The following is a 24,909-nucleotide window of genomic DNA, read 5'->3' on the forward strand; positions in this document are numbered from 1 at the left end:
CGTTCGATCGTCTTCTGACTTAAAAACGGGAAAGCGTGAGAAACGTCCAGTCTGCGGTAAGTAGCCGCCTCCTATCACGTTTTGCAGCACAGTCGAAAACGTTGCCTGAGAGACTCAACACGTGACCGCGGCGCGTTCGGAGCGTTCCGTCGTGACTGTGTCGTGGGACGACGAAAACAACACTGCTCCGTTCGGTAACGTCGAGGGAACAGTAACCCCAACACGCTCACCGCGCGGCTGTTGGCGCAACACTGAACTGCGTATCAGTCATAACTAACGGCGCCTCGGCCCGCGCGATGACTCGCGCAGTCGCGTGATCGCCTACACGACAGATCGGCTGCCTGTTTACCGCCAGAATTAGACAAAACAGCAGAGCTCCGACGCATGAAAACGGTGATTAGGTTAACAGGAGTTCAACTTCGCGGGAGGGGGGTCGACCCCCTTCAACTGTCATCTAGCATTTTAATGCCTCCTTTATTCGCCGTTCGGTGATTACGACATCGGTTGATTGAAGGCTGATGATCGATCGATCGCGAGCAGAGTATGAAATGATCGTTAGTGGGAGACGGCAAATCGGGTTTCTTTTGTTTATTGATTTATTTTGGTTTTGGAGTATGCGAAATTTCAAGATATTTTAAGACTCCAGTTGTTAGCGAATTATTTTATTCTGAAATCTTTGAGAATATGACTCATTTGTCATTAATTTTGCAAAAGAGTTTAATCTTGGGGTTTGGAATTTCTACTAAATCTTCCATGGCAAATTGATATTATTGACAAGAAGAACTTATCAGAAAGCAGAAAGAATTGTAGTCACGAATCACTCGCATATTTCATAGAATTTATATTGCTGACGCGCGATAGTATTTAATTGAAAGTAACTCTACCATTATCTCTGGTCGCGACATTAACCTTGAAGAGAGTGGAATCGACTCCACCCTCTGTACACGCGTCGCATACCAAGTCAAAATGCCATTTCCCCCCAAAGATCACCGCGCCCCTAGCGAATAACATTTCTGATTGATGTTTCATTCGTCTTTGCCGAGAATATGTGAACCTTGGCCGCGAAAACAAGATATGTACTTGGTGGTGAGCGACAGCACTAGTGTCGATGTACGATTGAAAAATAACACGTGCACGAACAATAATAAACTATTTTCAGTGGAAGCTGATTCAGGAACCTGGAAGCGACTGCCTTTTCTACGGTTCACGTGTCCTTTATTCATAGCACCTCGGCTGTTGCTAACTCTGTTGCAGCGATAACGAGTGTTGTCTTTGAAAATTGCGTCGCATTTTTGAGTGACGGCTATGATCCCCATTCTAAGAGAAAACCGAGGATATTGTAGTTAAGACGATGTCAAAATCGATTCAAGATCAAGATAAAGCAGTTAAATCGAATGCGTTATCGCTGAACATTCCATCTAGTATCTCTGAGACATTAATATGTAACAAAAAGATTTTATCGACTACTTGGCGAATAAGTAGCTAAATTATATTATTCGAGGACTGTCTGTTCCTTAAATCTCTAGAATCTGAAAGTTTGAAAATTTGAAATATAATGTATTACTCTGTATTACTTCAATTTTTTTAATTTTTTGTTTCAACTATTTTAAAAGTCACTGGCACATCTAACATGTACAGAATCTGTATCCAGATAAATATAAATTGAATTCACTGGCTGGTAATGCTGTAGCCAAAAAAACTAAAATAGTAAACACTTGACAATTTAAAGCGTTAAAAATGGATCGTAGTGTTAATTTAAGCTAACACTGTGGTACATCTCTGTTTATTAACACCTACATACAATGTGCTTGGAGTAACGCAATTAGGTACACACGTGTACCTACACACGCCTAAGCTATCGCAGATACCTGCGCATGGACACACTGTGTTGCCTATCTTAAGGCTGCCAAAAATCGATAGAAGCTATGTAGCGTGGTCTACGAGCGTGACTTAAGAAGGCAGGCAACGGAGTTCAACAGGAATTGGAATAAGATCAGAATGTACATCACAATGCCTCCTACTACCTGAAAGAATACGCATCGCTATAGTTACAATAAGTTCTTCGTGATATTCAATATCCCTCGAACAGATTGCGTGAATTCTTACCTGCGTAAAAAGTGACCCATTCATTGTGATTGCCTTTGCCGTGAACTTGTTGTCCTGATGCATCAGTTGCATAGAAAACAGTCTCAACTATAATAGAAAAAACAGAGTCAGAAACATGGACTCACTGGCCGATAGTCAAACCTAAATTATTAGTACCAGCTTAATTTCTTTCAATGATTTATGTAACTATCACACGATTAATATAAAAAATCAGTACCTCGCGTTTAATCGACACATCAGATACAGTACTGAGAACATCGTGAATTGTGGTACTAATCTTATGCGACTGATTCGTGGCACTTTCACAAGCCCAAGTCATCATGGCGAACTTGCACAAGTGGTAGATTGCTGAAGGTAGATATGGCTTAAACCAGAAGTTTCCTTCATTTTCATCGTTTATCCCAGCGACTATCCACAATATGTAGAAGTATATGTTGAAGGTAACGACAGCAAAAGTCGACATTGTCACAACGATGATACGTATGAAGAACGTTTTGTTCAACAATCGAACGCTATCACTGATCTGCAAGTGCTTCTTCTCTAAATGTTTCAGTTGCATCAGCAAGAAAAGCTTTTGTTGGAATTGTTCCTTCTCCGTTTCTAGTATTTCCATCTGAGAGTCGTCTTTGGTTATTGATGTAGTCAATTTTTGCAAATTTTCGTTGATTTTTCGGAAGCAAGCTTTTAGAATGCACACGCAGTTCACATAAAACATGTCCATTGAAAGGCTCACTATTAGTATGTAAAATGAAAGTAAATGCCGCAGGTAGTTTTTCACACTGTTTATAAAAATATTCGGTAGGTGAATAAAGAGAAACAGTGTGCTGAGAATATCTTTCGTGTGAATGAATTTTGACATACGGTTGAAATCTTCTGGTGACAATACTTGGGACGAATCGACTAGGTCTTGAAGCAGGTTCAACCTTTTTCGATATAGAACGAACATTATCACGACGATGCTTCCATCCAAAAAGAAGAACAGGTTCACGTGAATTGCTGTAGTAATGTGACTCATAGCTAATTCGAAGGAATTTAAATCATATACGATGTACAATAGTATAGCTATGTAAAGAAGGATTATGAGCAACGAGTAAATGAAACGCTGCTTCGAAAATACGTATGTCGGTGGTCTGCTCTTGTAAGGAAAATATCCAAACACTAGAGTGACTAAGAAATTCGGATACAGGAGGGAGTTGATATTCCTGGCACGTAATGGTATCCATGATTTGCCCTCTTTTAAATTCTCGATCCTCGACAGTTTTCTCGACATTGCTCGATGATTTGTTCTACTCCACGGCGCACAAAATCCACTCGTGTATGAGGCAACTGCGCCTTCACAGAAAATCGAACTGACCTCGCCTGGCCAAGACTTACAATTTAGTTAATGAATATGCTACAATGGAACGTAATTCAAGAGCATTAATACTGATAAGCTGCTCAGGGTTTTCTTGGATGGATGGTTGTTGTTTTCTAATTGAAGCACTTGATGTAATGATATTCCAACGCTCGTATAATTTGATGGACACTATGATCTATGAACTTATGGAAGGTAATGTAATTTGATAATGTAAGACGCGTAGAAAGTTTATCGGGTAGTTCTATAGGGTTCGAAAGAAATGACAACAATAAATTTAATGTAATGTGCTTACTTAGCTTTAGTAAAAAAATTACAATTGTTTTATTATGATGGCAAGGAATATTTTTACATTTTTGAGTAATACTTATGAATTCAATTGTGTTTCATTCATATTCATTTTACTTTTTTTTTATTTAATTGTTTCTAGAGTTTAGTAGTAACAAGGAAATAATAATGAGCCTTTATAAATATTTTAGAGCAGTAAAATACTCTGCATTCATTTTGCATTCACTAATATGTAAAGTGTTTGGTGCAGAAAACATTGAGAGTGCTTTCGCATGATAAGAGAAAAATGGTGTGATAAAAAAGACGTCTGACACTCGGCAATCATGGCTTGCGTTCGGCAAGTCAGTAGATTCGTGTGTAACTGTAGCTGAAAATGGGTGAATGCAGGTAGATCTGTTACTCAACTATTGAATAATTTATCACTGTCATGAATTCTTAAAATATGTCATTCAAGCAAAGCTTGTATCAGTATCAACACGTATGTTGTTATAGTGCCTAATATCTGAAAAGATTCACAATGTAAAATCGCAATCTGACTTATTAAGCTATTATGAAATCAATTTACCTTTGTTAAAAGAGGTGCACTTATCTCAATTCCCATCACTACGAACTTGTTATTCAGTTGATAGAGTTGTATAGAATATAATTCCAACTGCAAATCCAAGAAAAGGAAAAAGTGATTCAATCTTCAGATATTGCCCTTTCTCATCATTTTCTATTACCTCTGTTATGAATTCTTCGTCATAAGTGTTTACAAGTATTCGATGAATGATGGTAGCAGAATCGGACGTAAAATTCGTAACTGATTCACAGATACAGACTGTAAAAGTCAGGTACAGAAGATAGCAAACGGAAAACCAAAATGACATAAACCACATGCGTATTGAATGACCATAGAGTATTGATGATATACAAATATATACGTTGAATGTAATATCGAGCACTATCAATAGTAAGAAGCATATGAATTGCAAGCCGAAACCATCATACAATGCTTGAAAAGCTTCATTGATCTTCATTTGCTGGCTTTTTAAAGCCCTTAGTTTTTTTATCAACACAGGATTTCTTTGCGCATGATATACTCGTCTGAGTAAATGAGGCTGATCGGTAAGTAACATTACCCTCAATTCTTCCAGAGATTCGTTTATTTTCTCAGAACATAGTTTTAGCACCCACAAATTGCAAGAGAACATGTTGTTCGTCGTAAGACTGATGTAAAATGTGTACCAGGAAATGTAATAAAATATTTTGTTAATCGTGATAGTGATTGGTACGAAAACTAACAGTGGTATTAGAAATAGTATATCTTTTGTGTAAATCCATTTAGACATTTTTTGATAAACCTGCGGAGATAGCATGCCAGAGACACTGAATACTTTTATAAACCCTCGTACTCTTGATCGACAGTCTGCATAAATAATAAAGATCGTTGTACAACCAAATATCAGGATCGTAAACTCATGCCACGTAGTGACTGTAGTGTCACTCTTCATCGTGTTGACTTGGTAAAAGAAGAGAATCACATGCCGTATATAAATAACAATTATAAACGTGGCCCAGACGAAATATTCTTTTGAGAATACATATTTCGACGACTCGATTTTGCAAGGGAAAAATCCGACGATTGAGGTGATGAAGACATAGGGGCGCATAAATGATTTGAAATCTCTTACGCACAACGATTCCCATATGCGATGCTTTTTGCTCTCCTTTGGCATTGCTATTGTTCGTTTATACATTTTTATTAGATTATGATTCGCGTGTTCTACGAAGAAAAAGTGACTGGAGATCACGTTCTCGTTAAAAATTTTCTTCTAACACAGCGGCGAATGTCAAGTTTGAAACTGTGGAATTCTATGGAACGCAAAATGACTTGGTCGCCTTGTTAATAAGTTCCTCGCAATTTCTTCTAAATGATAGTTATTTAGAAAATGCAGCACTTGAAACAATAACATTTAATTAGCAGTACAGTATAATTGCGTAACAATAATGATGAGTTCCAGAACAAGAAAGACGCATATCGACAATGTAGAATGGACATGAATAAAAAATATGTAAATTAATGATCTTGTCGTAGGACAGCGTGTATTTTTTACGCGTTATAGGTGTAACATATACTTAACTTTATGGAAGCAGATACAAAACTCACATTAATTCGGAAAGGTTACATTTCTCATTGATTAGACAATTCTATAATTATTGTGTTTGAAATTTTCTTTAACAAGGTTTCACTAGCAGGAACTGCACCAACAGTAGGACGTACGTGAAAACAGTACCGCCTATCTAAAAAAATAGTTTCTAGTATGTACTGATAATTAAGATTAGAGAAAAGAGGTATTTCACACAGATATATAAATTACAGAATTACAGAATTATAAATTATAAATAGCATGTACTTCAAATATGATTATTAAACCTATTTCAAATTTCGCTTAACAATTCATAACATCGATTTACCTTTACCAAGACGGTTGCATCTATCGGGAGACCCATTGCCATAAATGTATTATCATGTTGAAGCACTTGCCCGGAGAACAACTCCAACTATGAATTCGAAAGTCAGATGAAATACATCTATAAAAATTGACGATGTACTTCCTGTTAATCATGTTACGTTACCTCCGCTATCATCTCTTCGTCGAATGTGATCGTCAAAACACGGTGCAGATTAGAGCCTATTTTTTTCACTTCATCTTTAACCATCTCACAAGCCCCTACTATCATAATCAGCTTTATGCTGTGGTATATCATGAACATAATAGAGGGAGAAAAAAAGTTTGTTATCCTCCCTTCAACAGTGTCGAATATCAAAAAATAGTAGAAATTGAACGTGATATCGAGTCCCGTTAGTATCACTGTGAAAATGATTTCATAGCTGAACGTATCGTTACAGAATCCAATAATCCTGCTGATCTCCAAGTGTTGTCTCCTCAAAGCCTTCAATTCTTTCAGCAACATCGGATTCATCTGTGTGTGGTACACCCTTCTAAGAAGATGGGGTTGATCACTGATCAAAAGTATTCTCAACCTTACAACAGAGTCGTTTATCTGACCCAAACACGTTTTCAATACGATTAGGTTGTTCACGTAAAATATGTGAAATGTCAGAACGATAGCGAATGTGTACAAACAGAAGTAGCTGAATACAGATTGCTCTATGAAAGTATATTTTACAGAAAGGGCTAGCGGAAGGAATCCCAAAATGTCCTTCATAAATATCCATTTAGATATTTCACGAAAAGTTTGAAGAGATACTGTTCGACTCGCGTCTATCATCCTCTGGTACATTCGAATTTTCGATCGACTCATAATATAGCCCGCGAAAATGCTCAAATTACCGAAAATTATGATGACATAGTAGTGCATCAACCTAGAGACATCTTTGAATCCTTTAGTAATATATATGATCTCGTAACAAACGATGGGCAAAAAGCACATGTAAGCAATTAATACAATCGTGGACCAGATGAAACACCGTATTGAGAACACATATCTCGATGACACGACCTTGTAAGGAAAAAATCCGCAAATGGAAAGCATGAAGACGTAGGGCTGCATTAGAGAATCGTAACTTGTGATGCGAAAAGGATTCCATGTTTTATGTTTCTTAACATTTTTTATATTGGCTGTCTGTTGAGACATTTAAAAAGTTTATGATTTATAGTAAATTTTAAAACACGTCGCGAACTTAAATTCACGCGCAAGGTATGGTTTCTGCACTGTCCTGAATCAGGGAAATGTTAAACTGCGACAAGTTGTGTGGAAAACGAAGAAGGAACTAATCTGTTTAGCGATTGAACGTCACCGTGGACTATAATTGTTTTCACACAAGTTTAGTTCGACTGTCTGAAAGAAAAATATGGACTGATGAGAGTGAGAGTACATTTCTCTGTTAGAAGGTATGTCGTTAAGTGCAATAAATTTAATGTTAAAAAATTACGACGAACGCAATAATGGCGATATTATCTCGATTAGAGTCAATCGATAAAGTAATTCGAAGTAAACTATTCTATCGATCCTTTCTATTCTTATCGTGTGTTTACATCACCGTATACCGCAAAGAGTTTGTTAGAAATGATCTTAAGCTTTGAAATCTGAAATTGTGTTTATAATGATCTGAGATCTGAAATCATTCTTCAATCGCCATTTAGTTATTTCCGGATGTAGCTGTGTTTACATATCTCTTCGATAATGATTCGTTCATCGTTGATAAACAAATAACGACGACGAATTAGGTTATGATAATATTTGCTGATTGCGAAAAATTCGTGTTCCAAACCACACGCTCAATCGTTGTTTTCTCAATTAAGATCATTGCGTTTGACGTCAGTGGACACCCATGCGTAGGCCATTTTATCAACTTCCTGTGCTTACTGTTACTACTAGATATGGAGTTTTTTTCGCTATGATATCGTAGTTTGTCATTGAAAATTTTTATTTTCTAATGAAATCGCACAGTTTGTTGCTGTCTGGACGTCGCAATAGTGTTTCATCATTCTCTTGGGAAAGTATATAGCAAAAAAGTTACATTTAGTAGAGTAAAGATCTTGGTAGGTAGAATAATTTATTTTTAAATTCTCAACATTTATTCTTACGATTTAAATATTGTTCTTAAAATTACCATACACATATCTATACGTAAGTACAATTATGTAAGAAATCTTTATTTTTGTTCAAAAAGTTTTAAACTTTCTTTTTGCTAATCGACTTTCATATACTCGAAATCAGCTGACTGTAAACTTACGATCACCCCATGGATGTAGTTGTCAGAAAACCTTAACGTGATTGACTTCGCTTAGGTGGCACTCATGGTTTATTCTCAAAGATGGCGCGGTTGAAATAATCACAACTGTTTATCATAACAACACATACAGAAACTTCCTGTAATGATTGTTTGTATAGGTTATGGATCGTCGAATAAGCTGGAATACGCGCGTGTAATCTGAAGCACAAATAACTAAGCTGGTGAAGCTATTACTTTTCAAATGTAGCAGTCGTATATATTTATGGGATATTTTAATACCATATTCTAGCATGATTACTTAATAGACAAATGTATCATTCTGTTTCATAGAATTTCTATATTGTATTTTAAGTTATTGTAAAAAGTCACAATGAGAAGCCATATTATAGATAAAGGAATAATTACCCATATTTATTTAGAAAATTTTGTGTAAGTACTAACTTTAAACATGTTTATGCTTCATGTATTATAAGTCTATATTAAGGTATAATACTGAATATACATATGTATTTATAATAGTTAGTTGAATAGTTAAATATTTGTTCATGCCATTACAGGACGTACAATAAAGTTGTTGTAAAGCCTGGAAGGAATTTAAATGTAATTATAGGACCGAATGGGACTGGCAAATCAACAATTGTTTGTGCTATTGTTCTTGGACTTGGAGGTAAACCTAGTACTATTGGACGTGCAGTTCATGTTGCAGATTACATAAAAGCAGGTTGTAATGAGGCAAAAATTGAAATACACCTTAAAAATGGTGTAAATAAAGATACTGTTATTACTAGAATATTCAATATGCAAGGGAAATCGTCCTGGTTTCTCAATGGAAATGCTTCAAATATCAAAGAAATACAAAATCTAACAACTAGCCTAGATATTCAGGTACTTAGACTTCATTATACGTATCAATTTATTGTTTGCAGTTTCTTATAATCTGTTTTACTTGTTTAGGTGGACAATCTTTGCCAGTTTTTACCTCAGGACAAAGTACAAGACTTTTCAAAAATGAATGCACAAGAGCTACTGGAAAATACAGAAAGATCTGTAGGTGATCCTATAATCCTTGAACATCACAAACAGCTAATACAATACAGATCTGACTATGAAGAGTTAGAAAAACAGATAATTAACAAAAAGAAAACACTAGAGTCAAGAATTCAAGTATATACAGGCTTAAAAGAAACTGTTAGTGGAATAAAAGAAAGGAAATTGATCAAAAAAAAAATTGTCGCCTTGAAACAGAAAAAAGCATGGATACTATATGATCAAAAAAGAAAAGAGTTACTTAAGGTAAAAGTGTAAAGTCTACGATAAGTTTGAGAAATATATATTACTTTCATGACTAAGTTTTCTAGCATCACATATAATTACAGTTAAAAAAGAAAAAAGAAGATGCAGTGACAAAAGCAGCTTCCATAGAAGTAGAAATAAAACCTATTAATGAAGCAATAGAAAAGTTAAAATCACAAATTAAAGTACTCCAGAATTCTACAACAGATCATGTAAGTCTATACATTTTGGATTAGGAAATAATGACTATTCTGAATACTGTCTAATTTTAGAGTAATAAAATCAGACTTAAAACTACAAAACTTAAAAGAATGTTGGACGATATTTTGGATTGTGAAAATAATATCAGAGAATGTGAGAACACATGTAAGCAGAGGATCCAAACAGAAGAAGCTCGAGACAATGATATCGCTGTCGCGCGACAACAGAAAAGCAAATTTGACAACGATCTAGCTCTAATATTGAGGGATACTGGGTCTGGTTAGACATATATGTTAATTTAATGATTTTATCATCTTTAGACTTCAGAAAACTTTTAAAAGTTTTTTTCTTTTATAGAGGAAACTCTAACGAAGCAACGGCAAGAAATACTGACTAAGATAGACAAGCAAAGAAGTGTTATTAGTACATTAACAAATAAAAACTCAGCATTAAAACGGGAAGGAGAGCAAATCACTCTCGAAATTAAAGGTAAGCTAATTGTTGTTTTTGTATAATGTTTAATATTGCTTATTAATTGTCTATTGGTATAAAATTTCTAGCTCAAGAAGCAGAATTACAGTTTCTTAATATAGAAGCTAAACGATTACAACTCTTGAAGGAAAGAAGTAACGATGCATATAAAGCAGTACAATGGTTAAGAGGAAATCGTGATAAATTCGCTGGAACAGTACATGAACCAATATTACTTAATATAAATGTGAAAGACGCTTCATATGCAAAATATTTAGAAAATATTATTCCGTTCCGTGATTTAGTGGCGTTCGTTTGTGAAACTAAACAAGACATGAATTTATTGTTGCAATATTTGAGAGATGAGCAAAAATTGCAAGTCAATGCTGTACATTCGGATCCTACAAAACATGTCTCAATGTCACCATACATTCCTTTAGAACATATCAGACAATTTGGTTTTACTCATTATTTAGTATCGCTTATCGAAGCACCAACTACCATCATGAAGTATCTGGTGTCTATGTATAATCTAAATAATATACCTGTAGGAACTAATCTTGTTGATGAAAGTATTGATAAAATACCTCATAACATACGTTGCTATTTTAGTCGTAAGTAAGATTAGCAAATGAAATTACAGTATTTTACAAATTTGTAAATGTACTAATATCTATTTCTATCGTTCTTTGCAGAAAATAATATTTATGCGGTGAATAGATCTAAATATACAGGAGAGAAATCTATCAGTATGCAACCAGTATCGAGTACAAAATTGTTATCTATTGTTTTAGATAAGTCGAAACTAATGAAAATTGAAGAAAGGTTTGTAGATAGCAAAATAAGACAGTATTGTTGTAGTTGTGAGTAAATCATAATTAAAATGTGTTTCCAGATTAAAAATATTACGAGAAAAGAAGGGTAATACTTTTAATAATATAAAAGAAATAGAAGAACAGATATGTGAAGAGAATAAAGAGATAGATAAATACAGAGCTGATAGAAATAAATATCATCAAGATCTTCAACAAATACAAGCTCTGAAGTCAAGAATATCTATGTACGAAAAGAAAATTTTAGATTTAGAAAATGAACGAACCAGTATTGATAAAATAAAAGAAGCTACTACTAATGACATTAAGGTATTAAGTTTCATCTTATTTAACTATACTAATTACTGAAAAATGGAATTAATTTTTTAGGTACTTTTAAATAAGCAACTGAACATTTATAAAACATATAATGCTGAAATGGAGGAATGCTTCAAGTTTATTACAACAAATCAACAAGTCGAATTAGCATTAAAATTGCAAAATCGATCTCTAAGAATAAAAACTAGTAATTCTCAAGATCTAAGAGACGAACTTAAAGTAGCAGAAGAAATTGTAAAAAAACTTAATATGGAAATGTCACTTAGGAAAAATGAAGTACAGGGACTGTACCAAGAAGCCCTCAGAGTTACTGATGGTATCAGCCCTTCTGATAAGGCCTTTGAGCCTATAAATAAAACTTTCAATAAACTACCACCCACTATTGATGAAATTAATAACGAATTGAATATTGCACAAGCAAAAGTCTTTTGTATGGGAAATAGCGGAGACAATGAAAATGTTAGTGCTTTAAAGATACTTGGACGAAATATGTGATTTGATAAATAATTAATTTGGTAATCATATGTTGTTTTTCAGGTACTTCTCGAATACGAAGAAATAGAAAAGGAAATCCATAATCTGAAGGAATTTATCGAGAAAAAAACACAAGAATTAGAAACCACGGCACGAAATATGGAAACTTTACGAACAAAATGGTTACAACCTTTATCGAAAATTGTTGAACAAATAAATTCAAATTTTAGTACATATTTTTCCGCAATGGGTTGCGCAGGTGAAGTTGCATTAGAGCATGGAGAAAATTCTGTAAGTTATCATAAAATAGAGCTAAACTGTACATTCACTATTTGAGGAATTACTAACAGATTAACATTTATTCATAGATGGACTTTGCTCAATATGGACTGAAGATCAGAGTGAAATTCAGAGATACTGACCAGTTACAGGAATTAACAAGACATCATCAAAGTGGTGGAGAAAGAGCACTAACCACTGCAATTTACATGATTGCTCTTCAGGAACTATCCAGAGTACCTTTTCGATGCGTAGATGAAATTAATCAGGTACTACTACTCATACATGTATTATGAGCTTTCCTTCCAAACGATTTAATTTTTTTTTTTTTTCTAGGGAATGGATGTATTGAACGAAAGAAGAGTATTCAATTTACTTGTGCAAATGACTGCAAGGCCAGACAGTTCTCAATACTTCTTACTCACACCAAAAGTTAGTATATACATGACCTGTTTTTTTTTCAAGTATTTTCATATAATAATTATTAATTATATTATTATTTAGTTGCTACCTGGTCTACAATACTCAGAAACAGTAACAGTGCATTGTGTATTCAATGGACCATTCATGATTAACCATAAGGATTTTGATACAAAAGAATATTGCTCACACGTTGTAAAAACAATAGAGAAAGAGAACATAAACGATTAAGCAATGAAAACTACTAACATAGAAGTGTATACAGCAAAGTTATATGGCCATGCAAACATATATTTTTTTAAGATGTTTGAAGCAGTATTAGTAATATAAAAAGATATTTTGATATTACCTTGATTTTATAATATGTGTGGGTATTCTGAGTTTTTATTTCCTGCCCTTCTTCTTTTTCTTCTTCTGAGCCTCTGGCCAAGGAAATCCTCTACACTTCAATACATCCATGATATTGTGACAAGTATAGTAAGCATTTTCCATGACCTCTTCATTGAAAATATCCATAGTGAATTTTGTTCTTCCTCCACTTTTCCTTGACCTCTTCGTCCCCTTACTTTTACTACCGTTTTTATTATTTTTCCCATTTTTCCCATTACTTTTAGCTGCTTTCTTTTTTCCTTTTCCTCGCATCTTTTTCTTCCACTAATTACACGAACTTCACCACGAATTGATTTACAGAGGAAAGTGAATCGCGTTAACTTATATAAATTAAACGAGTAGAAAATCTAGAAGTATTTACGGTTACTTCACAATGAATCAGATTGAGAAGTTTTCCCATGGCATCGCGCTTATGTTTGAAATGGTTGCTATGTATCCCGTTATTTCAATAAGGGTTGTTACGTTTCGAGTTATATCGATAATTTATTTTACCCACGACGTAAAGTGCTATATTCGATGCACTTGTTTCTATTGTTCTAACGCGGTACACTTATCAAAATTAAATTAAAGTTCGAAGTCCCAGTTTCTCAGCGAACCTCCATTACTAAGCCATAATGCAATTACTTTAAACTTAAGTACGTCATCAATCGAGATGATCAACTTCAAACACTGATATCCCCGAAAGCGCAAGTCCACAACAGAAACACAGCTTCACAATTGTTTAGACGCGCACAGATAAAAAAGCAACAATGTTTTTACGTTATTATGAAACAAATATTCAGCGCACAGAATTAAAAAATGTACGAGAAAAAAGCATAACGACCTTCGCGCGCGACGCCACACTGAAAACTGTGTCGATAATCGATTTTTTGAATCACCTATATCGATTTGTAGGAAGGAGCGCGCTTCCAGTAGGTCGAACAGTTATCGATTCTCGAGCTAGATCGAACGGCCTTGACCTTAACGGTGTTCTCAGCCACTGCTTTAATCTGCAATTGCAGGTCAATGACACGGGGACATATTTCGTGATATCTTTCATGAAACAACCTCGAAAGCATTCGATGTCTCGCCTGGAAACGTATGTGCATACATTATTACGTCTCGATATCTCGAACATTGTTCTCTTTAAACTACGCACTTGTTTCTTACGCTGTAACAACGCTGGCTGGATATAAAAGGGAAAGAAACTGCAGTCGAGGAAGCAATTGAGTTATTAAGTCATTCCCTATCCCATTTTCTTTTTTACTGTGTTCAGTGGTCTAGTAATACCCTACCTTAAGAAACCCTTGGGTGAGACAGTAAATATACAAAGCCGAGAATCAAACAGGTCACTTTGATTGGCATATCTAGAGATAGAGGGAAGAAGAAAAAAAGGCGAGTAGAACTAAATATCAAATACATACTCGGTACGCATTACATAGTCATTGCAAGAAAATCGAAAGCGAAGTCTAGATTCTACCGCTAAGAACACTTTTTAGAACCCTGTGAAACACTATAAATACCATAGCAACTATGTACGTACATACTCAGTTACATAGCTCGAATGTTGACATGAGTTACATACTTAAATCGATAAGCAACACGTAGTTATTAAAGACTATTTTTTGTTTCCAGTGCTGTCAGTATTACTATCAACAATATCGATTCGCTGTCATTCCCCCACATACCACGGGTCCCTCTGTCCCCTATTCGAGTCATCATACTCGAATCGTCTAAAAATTTTACCTCCGTCGCGTGTACTGTACCCATCCCTTCTGTCTTTCCCCTTCCCCTCAATTCCTCCTGGGACTCCAAGTGGCGCGGACAGATGGACGCTCCGCGAACTTAACTCTATCGATAGGCACGCGCAGATCGACCGTCAAGAAGTACCGGTAAAACAAACGCGAAACAGTCGCTCCATAGCCCCTGTCACGAGTATCTCATATACCGAGCCTAACCGAGAGCAACCGGGCCTCCTTCGTCATTCTGTCGAGTGTACGCATCCGTTTCGTGCTGTTCTCTGCGGCGATACAGACTGGTCGGACGGTTCTTTTTGCACGTTGAATGTCGAGCCTTGGCGCGTGAGAGAAAGGACGACTGCACGAAGGAAAAACTAGCGTATTTGGCGAGGGACCAATCGCCGGCGAAACATGTCCACGGCTCTACTCGCCGTGTTCGCTGTGATCCTGTGCATCCTGTTCAGGATATTGAACGTAAACAGTGCACCTCGGAAGCCGTTGATCGTGTGCCAGGATCAGACGTTCCTCGCAACGATCCTTAAAATCGCCCCGGTCATCGCAGAACCGTAAGTCCTCCTTCCGATACCTTCTGCTTTAATCGGCTGGCGACGGAGACGTCGATGTAAACGCGCGAACATGCCTGTCACTTTTTCCCGTTACATCGAGGGAACGTAAGCTCGACGTGAAAGTGAGGTTAGGTTCGCCCCGGGACGCCGGATATTTTTCGTTTGTATAGACAGGATTCGTTTCATAGCACGCGAATCTGGTAGGCTTCGATCGATCTGTGACTCATTTGCGTACAGCGTTCTGGTTTCTTCGTTAAAATGACCATCGAAGATCTCGACGAGGGTAACGCCGAAAATTCGCGAAACATCTCAGAAGAGTGGTCGAAAGGGAAAAAGCGTACAGCTATCGAGCATCATTTTGCTCTGGTGCGATCTAGTTTTCTCTGATAGATAATGACCCTATCAATTTGTTTAATTGTGTCACGAGGAACGCGTAGCTGATAATGTAATGTTAACGTCGTGCAACGTGTCACGAAAATTGCACTTTGTTCGAGGCAAGCCTGATTAAATGAATTCAAATTGGGGAACTGAAGATTGCTTCATTAATTTTTAGTACTATCGGCTTTCGATTAAACGTGATTTCGTATTCACGAAATTACGTTCTTTTCCTTGCTCTATTTTAACGCTGCTCCGAAATAGGCTTCGACGATGGAAAAGTGTGGGGCTTAATTAGTCGCAGGCTCGCAGGGGCCAGTAGCAGCCGAATTGCTGAGGTCGGAATTATGTTCAGGCATTCGTGTCAGATTGTCTTATTCGACAACCGCTTATCTGTGCAAAACGAACGTTCTCGTATTTCTTTTTTTCCGCGAATGTTTTCAATTAAGATTATACAAAGTTTTCGATCGAGCAAATGTGGTTAATAATTGAGCGCGCGTGCGTAGGATCAACAGATGAGAGAACCTGGAAAGCACGAGTGAAAGATAACGTAATCGTTGGCATTGTTCTTCCATTTCGGGCATTGCATAACTACTTGTTCCGATCTTGGCTCTGACCTCACTGAACACATGCTTCTCTAGTACGGAACATAGTGACTAATACAACATTATCATCCAATGTAGTGAACACAATGAGTCAGCCGTCGATAGGAATTTGTACAAGTGCTTTTTTATTCTTAATCCATGGAAGCAATTGAGTGCATCTTGTTCTTGCAGAATTACAGGCACAGTCGTGTGTGTCTTATGTCATATTTCTAGACAAAAGTTGTTTACAAGGAAGATAAGCATGCATGAGAGATTAGTTTCGAGCTAGTGAAATAAAATATTCTCAGAGTAAAAAGCTTCAGGCTGAAAATCGATTAGTCGCATATGATTCCTGAGATTTTTACATTCAAAGGTTCTTGTGGGATTTCTTTCTTAAACGCAAACACTTTTCGTGTCAACGTTGATGTCACGCAAATCGATATTGGGTAATAACTGCCTATTCAGCTGGTGCATTTCCATAGAAAGACTTCCTGCACTTTATCGAGTGATCGTGTTTCCTAGCAATTCCGTTGCTTTCGCTTTTACTTCCGCGCGAACCATGAAATTCTTTTTCGTGGTGGTACGCGGCTCTGCGAAACCACTGAACCATCTTCCTATCGAGTAAATTGTCATTGATTCAATGTAAAGACAAACATTGTTGAACTAGCCACTTCCTCGTGGATAGAAAACAGCGACATAATATTATTTGTATCTTGAGCCTCTTATCTTTGTTATAGAGTCAAATCACGCGAAGCAAAGTTGTAGAGATATTTTTACTGTTTTTCAATAGGGATGAGGTCATTTTTGGTTTGTCATTAAGCATTAGTAAAAAAGAAAATACACTTTATTTCGTTCTCCAGAGTATATTAGTTTCTCTCATGAATTTTCTCTTGGAATTTTTTAGTCATGGTAAGTTAAACATTGAAGATTGTTTTTCATTTATCCATTTTAGTGCTTTTCAGTCGCGGCAAGTTATGTTTGTTCGACAATGTTTGCGACTTCACACTTAGTCCATAGGGCAAATGTTGCGTATCCTAAGCTACCATCGAATAATAAATACCTGTCTGTTTTTGCCAGAAATAACAAGTTTTCAAAAAAACTCGATTCAAGGACAAAATCTTTTTATTTCTATACAAATGTATTTTCATATTATATGTATACTTTTTCATCCTAGTTCAAAATAAAGGTAAAATTCTTCAAAAATAAATTGTGTATATTAAATAATCAGACCAGATATTTTGATTGCTTTATCTTTATGAAATAGTGTTATCTCCTTTATTTCATGAAATTATTTATCTCATTTCTGACAAGGCAACAATGAGTCACGCATAAATTATGTACGAGAAGATATTACTATTTGTACTAAATTACAAGCGATTATTATAATGAAAGTGTATACACTAAATATATATCTTTGTAACTATGTAATATTCATGAAATACAAAATTATTTAAAGACAATTTTGTTCTATACCCGTAATTCGTTATTTCTTTTGGAGCACGATTAACGTTATCATTCAGTGTTGGTTTTCAATTGAAACGCCACATGAGTCACTATCGTAAAACGTAAAAAGAAAACAAGGAAAATGAAGCTAAATGTCCTCTTTTAATCGATTGCTCCCTGACCATGACTCTGAATGGTTATGCACATTGTAACGTACCACATAATTTTACTTTTTCCATCGAGCGTACTCGGTGAAAACACCTCACGTTGCGTATAGTTTGTTTCTAATGAACGACTAACGATCAGTGTCGTTACGCGTGCGTTGTTACGATTTTCTCTACCATCGTTGCCACTGATAATCGGCTCGTAGTGAAATCGCGTGAGAGAGGAATCACATAAGGGTAAACTCGATAAGCCCTGGCAGGAGGCTATCCTACTTTTCTTCATCGATTCGTGACAAATCTAAGTGCACCGACGAATCGACAATTTATGAGGAACGAATAGAAGTTTCACTTTCTTCGAGGCGTATATGTCCCCGTGAACAATGGCAAATCCTACTTGTCAATAACTTCATGAATTCTGTATACATGAAATGAGTAACTTATAATTACTTTGCGATGTTAGCGAAAAAAATTATGTATGTAAAAATAATTATGAAAATTGTAATAGTGTTGATGAAATGCAATGATTATGTGTGGGAAAGTGTTCAGCTGAACTTGAACTTCAACTTACAATTTTATAACAATCTTGGAATGATATACTCGCGATCGTGAAACATTTGTGCGATTTTTTATTACCTTTGTACCATGGGTTAATCATTGTTACGTAAGATCTAATACACAATTGTGGAATAATACTCGACACGAAATGGACAAGCAAAGCGCATGCATAAGTTCCGCAAGTGAAAAGAATTTCTAAATTTTTTTAGTCAAGCTACTAACATCTGTACATAAATTAATACATTGAATTTTCCATGACCCAAAACAGCTGCCAAATAAGATAGATCTATGAAGAGCCTAGCCGAATTTCTACTTCCTAACTAAATGTAGGACACTAACATTTCTACTAGATTAACCCACACACCAAGTTAAGAGGTTCAAGTTCACGTTCATTTCAATATTTTCCTAACGTAAACGCGCACAAGATGTAGATGAACACTGTCGACTGTTACATTTGTGTAGCCCATGACATTCTAGAACTACTGACAATGTAGAATTTCATGTAAGAAAAGGAAATTGACTACTTATGTGCATGCCTTTTCTTGCATAACAGCGATTACTTTATGCGTTGACCATTTCATGCGTGAAACGCGGAAAGAAGCGATTTAGACATACTTCTACTACAATATGCGTCACATCAACAAGGTTTTTAACGTGCATTGAAAACATAACTCACGTGGTGTTTGTTAACGTGTTAGGTATGTACACTTATGGTGGAACTCGTAAAACTTCGCGCCTGGTTTACTTCGCGAAGTTTAGAAGGCAAGGAGTAATTGTCTTGTAATACAGTTTTCTTAATGGTGTATAGAAAATCGGGATCTTCAGACTGATCCACGTTCCGAAAGAATCGTTCCACGAATGAAGTTGAGCAAACCGATCGCCACAAGAACAAGGCTACCTTTCTTTATGATCTCGAACATTCCACTGATCTACTGCTGTTCTTTGAGAAGGTAGTAAACAGGTTTAATTTGTTTGGCGTCAGTTTTTCTTGAAATTTAGTGGGATACACACAAAGATTATGGCATTTTTGCTGAGGAAGACATACTTTCACGGAGTGAATAGCAGTTCTTCGAGTACAATGTCGTTTCTAGTACACAGGACTTGTGTGAAACTAGTTTATGGATCAAAAAATGGTGTAAGATGTTGAAGAATGTAATAAAAATTTTATTAGGATCCGGAATTATTTTAATTTGAAAATTTGAATCCATAAAATTACTAAGAACTGTGACTATTTCCAATCGTCGTTGCAGTATTTCGTTTTCCTACTAGTTTTTACTGTAAATTCTTGTTAACACCGTTCGTGGTTGTTTAGATTACCATTATTCGTACTCTTGTAAATGAAATTGTCACTTACACATAAGTGACGTGCATTCAAAATGTTATAAGCTGTTTTGAAACTTAAAAAGTATTTGATGATCTGTGATACGATAATTTTCACTATTTTTATCTGATAAGATATATACCTATTATCATATTACGTGTAAATAGCTCGATACTTCCCCTTCAATTATTGAACGCACAATATTCAGTTGTTTGTGTACCTTATGAATAGAAAATTAGTCGCTATTCCTATTTCTGTCAGCGGTGCAGTTTTAGTAGGTCATTCGTGTCGCTGTGCTATCAGTATGCATTAAATGATGTAAGGTTTATGATAAGACGATCAAAGCAAACTATTGAGGATTGAATGAGTTGAAGAAACATTGCGAACAAAAATAAAATAATATTCTATCAATCTAGCATGTAATATTAACACTAGTATTAAACTTTTCATGAAAAAATTCTATTATTTCCGGATTTGTATGACCTTGACCTCCATTTCCCACGACTTCCACGAAGAATATTAAGGTCATCTTTCTTATTTCTCCTAAAACATAGTGAAACTCTATACTTTCCTGTTTCCTCCTTTTTAACACTGTCCATATACAAGAAAACCGACAAATATTAATGATCTGTCAATAACATCCCTTGGATGCTTCTATCTGTAAAATTGCGAATTTGTGTGAGTAATATTAGAGACTGTTACATCACACTATTCTCGTATTTCAGATACAAACCAACAAGGTTATGGGGTTTTAGTGGTCACGTACAGACCATCGTCCACAGTATTATAGGACGCGTCCGCTGCCCTTGGCCGATTGGAGAACGAGTATACATCGGACTTCCGGATGATACAACTCTCACCTATGATCTCTATCAGCCTCTGACCAATGATTACGAAGGTCTGTCCTATTCTAGAGAAAAAGCTAAATGAAATGTTCTAGAGAAAATCTAAAAATGTTCTGTTTAGAAATACACCCGGTAAAGAACCAGCTGTGACTGAAGAATTTCAAATAATCATCTGTAAGATGTATCAAATTTCATAAAAAAAGAAAATTACTTCATTAGTTATGACATTCAAAAAATTCAAAAATTTAAATATTCAAAAATTCAAAAATTCAAAAATTTAAATATTTAAAAATTCAAAAATTTAAATATTTAAAAATTCAAAAATTTAAATATTTAAAAATTCAAAAATTCAAAAATATAAATATTTAAAAATTCAAAAATTATCGTAAAATCGTGATTTGTGCGACAATTTATACTTGTTAAAGGAATGTCAGTAGAAGTACGTACTTCTCATCACGGAAGTATGCTGACAGTGCTACTTTTCTATGAAAAATGATTCGGAAAACTTAATGAATAATGTACATGCTACCATGTATCTAGAACTGTCGCGACTAACGATTCTTTAATAGATTCAAGCAGCACTGAAATTCCTGATAGTAAACAATTTTTTCTTAAAAGAGCATAAGCGTACATGGATCAAGCAATAACAGTACACCTGTTTACGCGAATAAATTTGTTAATTTCTCTATGATACATTTTTTAATGTTGAATCTTCATGTAATATTTTACGTTTATCTTATCGCAGATGATGTCACGATTGCTATCTGTCCTGGGATTTGCAACAGCTCCGAAAGCGTTTACATTAGAACTTTTGTGCACTTTGTACAGTGCCATGGGTATCGATGCGCTGTGCTTAACCACGTCGGAGTTCTTTCTAGTGTAAAGGTTACTGCGCCACGAATATTCACTTATGGTACGTGGGAATGTACACTAATGTTTCATAATGGCTCCTGTTGCGAAACGAGCATCCTGTGATCTTGAAAATTATTGCAAAGTCGTATATAATATGATTTCAATCAATGATACTCAAGGCTTGCATGTGTAAATGATCTTTCAAAATTGGTCTTTGAATTTGATCAATTTTAGATAATAATTTCTTACTATGAGTGGTGTTCTCTTTCTATCGTTAGGATTAAATTAATCGCTAAGAATTAAATGATTCAGTGAAATTGAAGTGTTTGATAAAACTATAATTCCTAATTGAAAGATTATCAGTTAAGAGATGGAGACAATTACGGAGGACTTTGGTCACAGGGTATCTCTGGAGAAACTAGTTTCTAATTTCAATTAGCGTTTCCACTCACAAGCTTTGAATAAGTGAATTTTAATATCTCAGATCACGATAATCACAGGAATTTAATTATAACTTGGTAAGCGTCAATTGAATACGTGATTAACTATCGATTCAACTGAAACTGTGTAGGACACACCGACGATTACAACACTATGCTACAGAGCTTGATAGAGAAGCATCCGAACACGAGAATCATTTGTATCGGATTTAGTTTAGGTGGTAACCTCGTGACCAAGTATTTGGGAGAACGTGGTCCAAATAAATTCCCTAATATAATAGGTGGAATATCTATTTGTCAAGGTTACAACGCTTTAGAGTAAGTACATACTATTACTATATAGACATGTACTTTCTATAACTAGAGTTGTTAAGTTACTGAAGCGACTCAAGTCCACGCACCTTATTTCTGTTCAGAGGTACGAAGTTCCTACTTAACTGGCAAAATTTCCGACGTTTCTACCTCTACATAATGTCAGAGTCCGTGAAAAATATTATTCTTAAGCACAAGAGCATATTACTGTCCGAGGACGTGAAGCAGAGGTATAATTTAAACGAGCGAGACATCATTTCTGCTGCTACGTTACCGGAACTCGATGAAGCGTACACGAGAAAGGTACACTGCACTTTAATGCATCGTGGATTTCACTGTATGCACGCGTACAAGATACATATATCTATCTTGAATGTTTGTCGATCGTTCAGGTGCACAACTTTCGATCTGTGAAGGAGATGTACAAATGGAGTAGCTCTATTTTTTATCTCGACACCATTTCAACCCCTATGGTGTTCATCAATGCGATGGATGACCCTATAGTACCTGAAATGCTGCTGGAACCTATCAAGGAGCACGCCAGTAAGTATAGATAATCAATTATTTTTTAGAATCAAGATAAAAAATATTGCGGCAGAATTAAAGTAGTTTATTGCGTTCTTTTAATCATAGGGTAAAGAGTTTTCCCAATAGAATCACGGTTTGCTTTCTGCAAACATAAAAATCTCATCGAGGTCGCACTTAGTCGTTTCCTTTAAGTGTGAGCTGCATTAATTGGCAAAAATGACCTTGACTGGTCTCGTCGAATGCGGGTCATTGTCATTGTTTCTACTATCTCTACTCTACTAATCGTAAACAGAGAGGTTTCATTGAGAATTCAAAGAGAACTCAGCTATCATTTACGAGCAAGTCACGTCTTCAGATATTCAACTTGAAACTCATTGCTTCTTTCCATAACTTTAAGTCAATAAATCCAACAATTTATATAAAACCATTTTTTATAGAATTACAAGCAGTTGTATTTTCATCCGTTCTATTTATCAGAGTGAAATATCGTAGAAACTTGCAATAACATTGTTATCCATAGACTGCTATGTTATCTTGTCTCACTTATACAAATAAATGATAGCGATATTTTACATAGAAATGTACTCCACAAAGTCGTGGAGCGTTCACCCTACCTTATTATAGCTCCAGTTTTAATTTTATAGTCACGATGTTCATTGAATATTAAACATCCGTAGTTTCACTACCTACCTTATATACTAATCATAAAAACCTTAAATTTTTGTGTTACAGAGAAGCACCCAAACACTTTGTACATAGAACTGGCGCACGGTGGTCACTTGGGATTCTACGAAGGTGGCCTTCTCTATCCAAACCCCATAACATGGCTAGACCGTACCTTGGTGTCCCTCGTGGGGTCCTTGACCTTAGCACACGCAGATAAATCACTCAAGACCTCTTAACCTTATTTAAATCTCAATGTCATAGTCGTCTTGTAAGTAAACCATTAAGCCGCAAGTCGGCGCAGCTCATAATCGTGATCTTGCTGAGAGATTTCACGTTCGATATCGGTTCGAGGCCCCATGAAGGAATTGTCTGCGCGATAACACGTGAAATCGGATTTGCGTATATGAAACGGTCTCAGCTGATTTATGAGATGTCATTTTTTGTAATCGAAGCTGATCTAAGCGAAGAAATTCAGTTGGAAGGCAAACGGTGTCATTGTATTTCTTACGGTTGCCTTAAAGGAACTCGCCGTTTCGATGACGCGACCGCAGAAAATTCTTTGTGACTGACTTTCTAGTAAGAGACTGTATGTAATATTTCGACGATTATTTAGTTTTCCTTGGTGTCCTAATCATTGACGCTTCACGCTCAGGGATCTTTGATAGGGCGATTTGATACGGAACTGATGTTGAAGATCGTACGATAGAACGGTTGAAGTACGCTCGTGACGACTATTATCGCATAAGAAAGCGATAAATCCATTTTTTACAAGCTCAAAAATATTACGAGTTTCATTATATTTGATAAAGACTATTTACGATCTTAATGGAACTTCTTAAATTAGAAAACATATTTTACCTAATCAACGGTCGGTGTACTGTGTGCAAAGAAAAATGTGAAATTAATTGAGCGAAGATGGGGAATAGTCGAATCATTCGCTCCTGAAAAGTTGCGTTTACATATCCTGTGTTCAATGATATGGGACAAACGAAACAAGTTGTATATAATTTATTGCGTGTACGGAGGGGCAACTCCGTTAATATGGAAAGTGTGTTAAAAGGTATATTTTTTCAATGATTGCATATGCTTAGCGAATAGTCATTTGATTAAGGAGTTCGTAGGTTTTTAACTTTTCTGTTGAGAACCTTCGTTCGTTGAATGTTATATAGAATAATTTATAGATGAAAAGTCGTACTTGAAATTAACAAAAAAGATATCGTTCTGTTAAACACGAACGTTTTATTTTTTCGGACTGATTTAGGTGATATGTTGAGTTATATATACGCTTTAAAGAAATTTTTTTTATAAAACTATAACAACGAGGAATATAAATATTTTCAAACATACCAATCAAAACTTCGTTTCACTT

The 24,909-nt window shown here is 35.6% G+C and overlaps 6 protein-coding genes across 13 annotated transcripts; 2 read left to right on the forward strand and 4 right to left on the reverse strand.

Annotated features, from left to right (window-relative positions):
- Window positions 1–1,624: 1,624 nt before the first annotated feature.
- Window positions 1,625–3,067, reverse strand: LOC143183515 (uncharacterized). Its single transcript, XM_076385063.1, has 3 exons — window positions 2,324–3,067; window positions 2,107–2,193; window positions 1,625–2,024 (listed from the first exon to the last, which is right to left on the reverse strand). The coding sequence occupies exons 1-3, from the start codon at window positions 3,050–3,052 to the stop codon at window positions 1,938–1,940; spliced, it is 903 nt and encodes a 300-aa protein (XP_076241178.1). The 5' UTR covers window positions 3,053–3,067; the 3' UTR covers window positions 1,625–1,937.
- An 879-nt stretch (window positions 3,068–3,946) lies between these two features.
- LOC143183459 (uncharacterized) lies at window positions 3,947–5,487 on the reverse strand. Its single transcript, XM_076384989.1, has 2 exons — window positions 4,471–5,487; window positions 3,947–4,400 (listed from the first exon to the last, which is right to left on the reverse strand). The coding sequence occupies exons 1-2, from the start codon at window positions 5,485–5,487 to the stop codon at window positions 4,305–4,307; spliced, it is 1,113 nt and encodes a 370-aa protein (XP_076241104.1). The 3' UTR covers window positions 3,947–4,304.
- A 262-nt stretch (window positions 5,488–5,749) lies between these two features.
- Window positions 5,750–7,390, reverse strand: LOC143183460 (uncharacterized). The gene is made up of 3 exons (XM_076384990.1): window positions 6,368–7,390; window positions 6,206–6,292; window positions 5,750–6,031 (listed from the first exon to the last, which is right to left on the reverse strand). The coding sequence occupies exons 1-3, from the start codon at window positions 7,388–7,390 to the stop codon at window positions 5,966–5,968; spliced, it is 1,176 nt and encodes a 391-aa protein (XP_076241105.1). The 3' UTR covers window positions 5,750–5,965.
- Window positions 7,391–7,524: 134 nt separating this feature from the next.
- Window positions 7,525–13,461, reverse strand: LOC143182874 (small lysine-rich protein 1). 3 transcript variants are annotated; one of them, XR_013002530.1, is made up of 3 exons: window positions 13,131–13,461; window positions 8,493–8,629; window positions 7,525–7,594 (listed from the first exon to the last, which is right to left on the reverse strand). XR_013002530.1 is itself a non-coding variant. In XM_076384176.1 (2 exons), the coding sequence occupies exon 1, from the start codon at window positions 13,421–13,423 to the stop codon at window positions 13,166–13,168; it is 258 nt and encodes an 85-aa protein (XP_076240291.1). In that variant the 5' UTR covers window positions 13,424–13,461; the 3' UTR covers window positions 8,413–8,690; window positions 13,131–13,165. The 3 variants fall into 3 exon arrangements, 2 of the variants coding, with proteins under 2 accessions (XP_076240291.1, XP_076240290.1); XM_076384176.1 differs by lacking the exon at window positions 7,525–7,594 and having other exon boundaries at window positions 8,413–8,690; XM_076384175.1 differs by lacking the exon at window positions 7,525–7,594 and having other exon boundaries at window positions 8,415–8,629.
- On the forward strand, window positions 8,534–14,408 carry Smc5 (structural maintenance of chromosomes 5). Of its 2 annotated transcripts, XM_076384167.1 has the most exons (14): window positions 8,560–8,921; window positions 9,050–9,377; window positions 9,447–9,785; window positions 9,869–9,997; window positions 10,058–10,265; window positions 10,344–10,475; window positions 10,547–11,071; window positions 11,153–11,282; window positions 11,353–11,599; window positions 11,660–12,067; window positions 12,146–12,373; window positions 12,451–12,630; window positions 12,698–12,793; window positions 12,866–13,135. In XM_076384167.1, the coding sequence occupies exons 1-14, from the start codon at window positions 8,863–8,865 to the stop codon at window positions 13,010–13,012; spliced, it is 3,156 nt and encodes a 1,051-aa protein (XP_076240282.1). In that variant the 5' UTR covers window positions 8,560–8,862; the 3' UTR covers window positions 13,013–13,135. The 2 variants fall into 2 exon arrangements, with proteins under 2 accessions (XP_076240283.1, XP_076240282.1); XM_076384168.1 differs by lacking the exons at window positions 12,698–12,793; window positions 12,866–13,135 and adding an exon at window positions 14,173–14,408 and having other exon boundaries at window positions 8,534–8,921.
- A 785-nt stretch (window positions 14,409–15,193) lies between these two features.
- Hydr2 (abhydrolase domain-containing protein 2) lies at window positions 15,194–24,213 on the forward strand. Of its 5 annotated transcripts, none has more exons than XM_076384170.1 (8): window positions 15,194–15,455; window positions 20,623–20,795; window positions 21,488–21,655; window positions 22,166–22,352; window positions 22,451–22,649; window positions 22,739–22,889; window positions 23,607–23,808; window positions 23,892–24,213. In XM_076384170.1, the coding sequence occupies exons 1-7, from the start codon at window positions 15,301–15,303 to the stop codon at window positions 23,774–23,776; spliced, it is 1,203 nt and encodes a 400-aa protein (XP_076240285.1). In that variant the 5' UTR covers window positions 15,194–15,300; the 3' UTR covers window positions 23,777–23,808; window positions 23,892–24,213. The 5 variants fall into 5 exon arrangements, with proteins under 5 accessions (XP_076240285.1, XP_076240284.1, XP_076240288.1 ...); XM_076384172.1 differs by lacking the exon at window positions 15,194–15,455 and adding exons at window positions 18,481–19,274; window positions 19,385–19,526 and having other exon boundaries at window positions 23,607–23,973; XM_076384169.1 differs by having other exon boundaries at window positions 23,607–24,213.
- The last annotated feature ends 696 nt before the right edge of the window (window positions 24,214–24,909 follow it).

The sequence above is a fragment of the Calliopsis andreniformis genome, chromosome 9 (genome assembly GCF_051401765.1).
Source record: "Calliopsis andreniformis isolate RMS-2024a chromosome 9, iyCalAndr_principal, whole genome shotgun sequence".
NCBI classification, from domain to species: domain Eukaryota; kingdom Metazoa; phylum Arthropoda; class Insecta; order Hymenoptera; family Andrenidae; genus Calliopsis; species Calliopsis andreniformis.

What these genes read in the sequence shown, in the direction of transcription:
- LOC143182874 (XM_076384176.1), bottom strand. Translation starts at nt 13,423, where the DNA reads ATGCGAGGAAAAGGAAAAAAGAAAGCAGCTAAAAGTAATGGGAAAAAT.
- LOC143183515 (XM_076385063.1), bottom strand. Translation starts at nt 3,052, where the DNA reads ATGTTCGTTCTATATCGAAAAAGGTTGAACCTGCTTCAAGACCTAGTC. An exon ending in ATGTGTCGATTAAACGCGAG is followed by an intron (nt 2,194 to 2,323) that starts GTACTGATTTTT and finishes TTTCTATTATAG; the next exon opens with TTGAGACTGTTTTCTATGCA. An exon ending in ATGGGTCACTTTTTACGCAG is followed by an intron (nt 2,025 to 2,106) that starts GTAAGAATTCAC and finishes GTATTCTTTCAG; the next exon opens with GTAGTAGGAGGCATTGTGAT.
- Hydr2 (XM_076384169.1), top strand. Translation starts at nt 15,301, where the DNA reads ATGTCCACGGCTCTACTCGCCGTGTTCGCTGTGATCCTGTGCATCCTG. An exon ending in GCCCCGGTCATCGCAGAACC is followed by an intron (nt 15,456 to 20,622) that starts GTAAGTCCTCCT and finishes CTCGTATTTCAG; the next exon opens with ATACAAACCAACAAGGTTAT. An exon ending in CAAGGTTACAACGCTTTAGA is followed by an intron (nt 22,353 to 22,450) that starts GTAAGTACATAC and finishes ATTTCTGTTCAG; the next exon opens with AGGTACGAAGTTCCTACTTA.
- LOC143183459 (XM_076384989.1), bottom strand. Translation starts at nt 5,487, where the DNA reads ATGTATAAACGAACAATAGCAATGCCAAAGGAGAGCAAAAAGCATCGC. An exon ending in ACGAAGAATTCATAACAGAG is followed by an intron (nt 4,401 to 4,470) that starts GTAATAGAAAAT and finishes TTGGATTTGCAG; the next exon opens with TTGGAATTATATTCTATACA.
- LOC143183460 (XM_076384990.1), bottom strand. Translation starts at nt 7,390, where the DNA reads ATGTCTCAACAGACAGCCAATATAAAAAATGTTAAGAAACATAAAACA. An exon ending in ACGAAGAGATGATAGCGGAG is followed by an intron (nt 6,293 to 6,367) that starts GTAACGTAACAT and finishes TCGAATTCATAG; the next exon opens with TTGGAGTTGTTCTCCGGGCA. An exon ending in ATGCAACCGTCTTGGTAAAG is followed by an intron (nt 6,032 to 6,205) that starts GTAAATCGATGT and finishes CTATTTTTTTAG; the next exon opens with ATAGGCGGTACTGTTTTCAC.
- Smc5 (XM_076384167.1), top strand. Translation starts at nt 8,863, where the DNA reads ATGAGAAGCCATATTATAGATAAAGGAATAATTACCCATATTTATTTA. An exon ending in AGAATTCTACAACAGATCAT is followed by an intron (nt 9,998 to 10,057) that starts GTAAGTCTATAC and finishes GTCTAATTTTAG; the next exon opens with AGTAATAAAATCAGACTTAA. An exon ending in GCGTAGATGAAATTAATCAG is followed by an intron (nt 12,631 to 12,697) that starts GTACTACTACTC and finishes TTTTTTTTCTAG; the next exon opens with GGAATGGATGTATTGAACGA.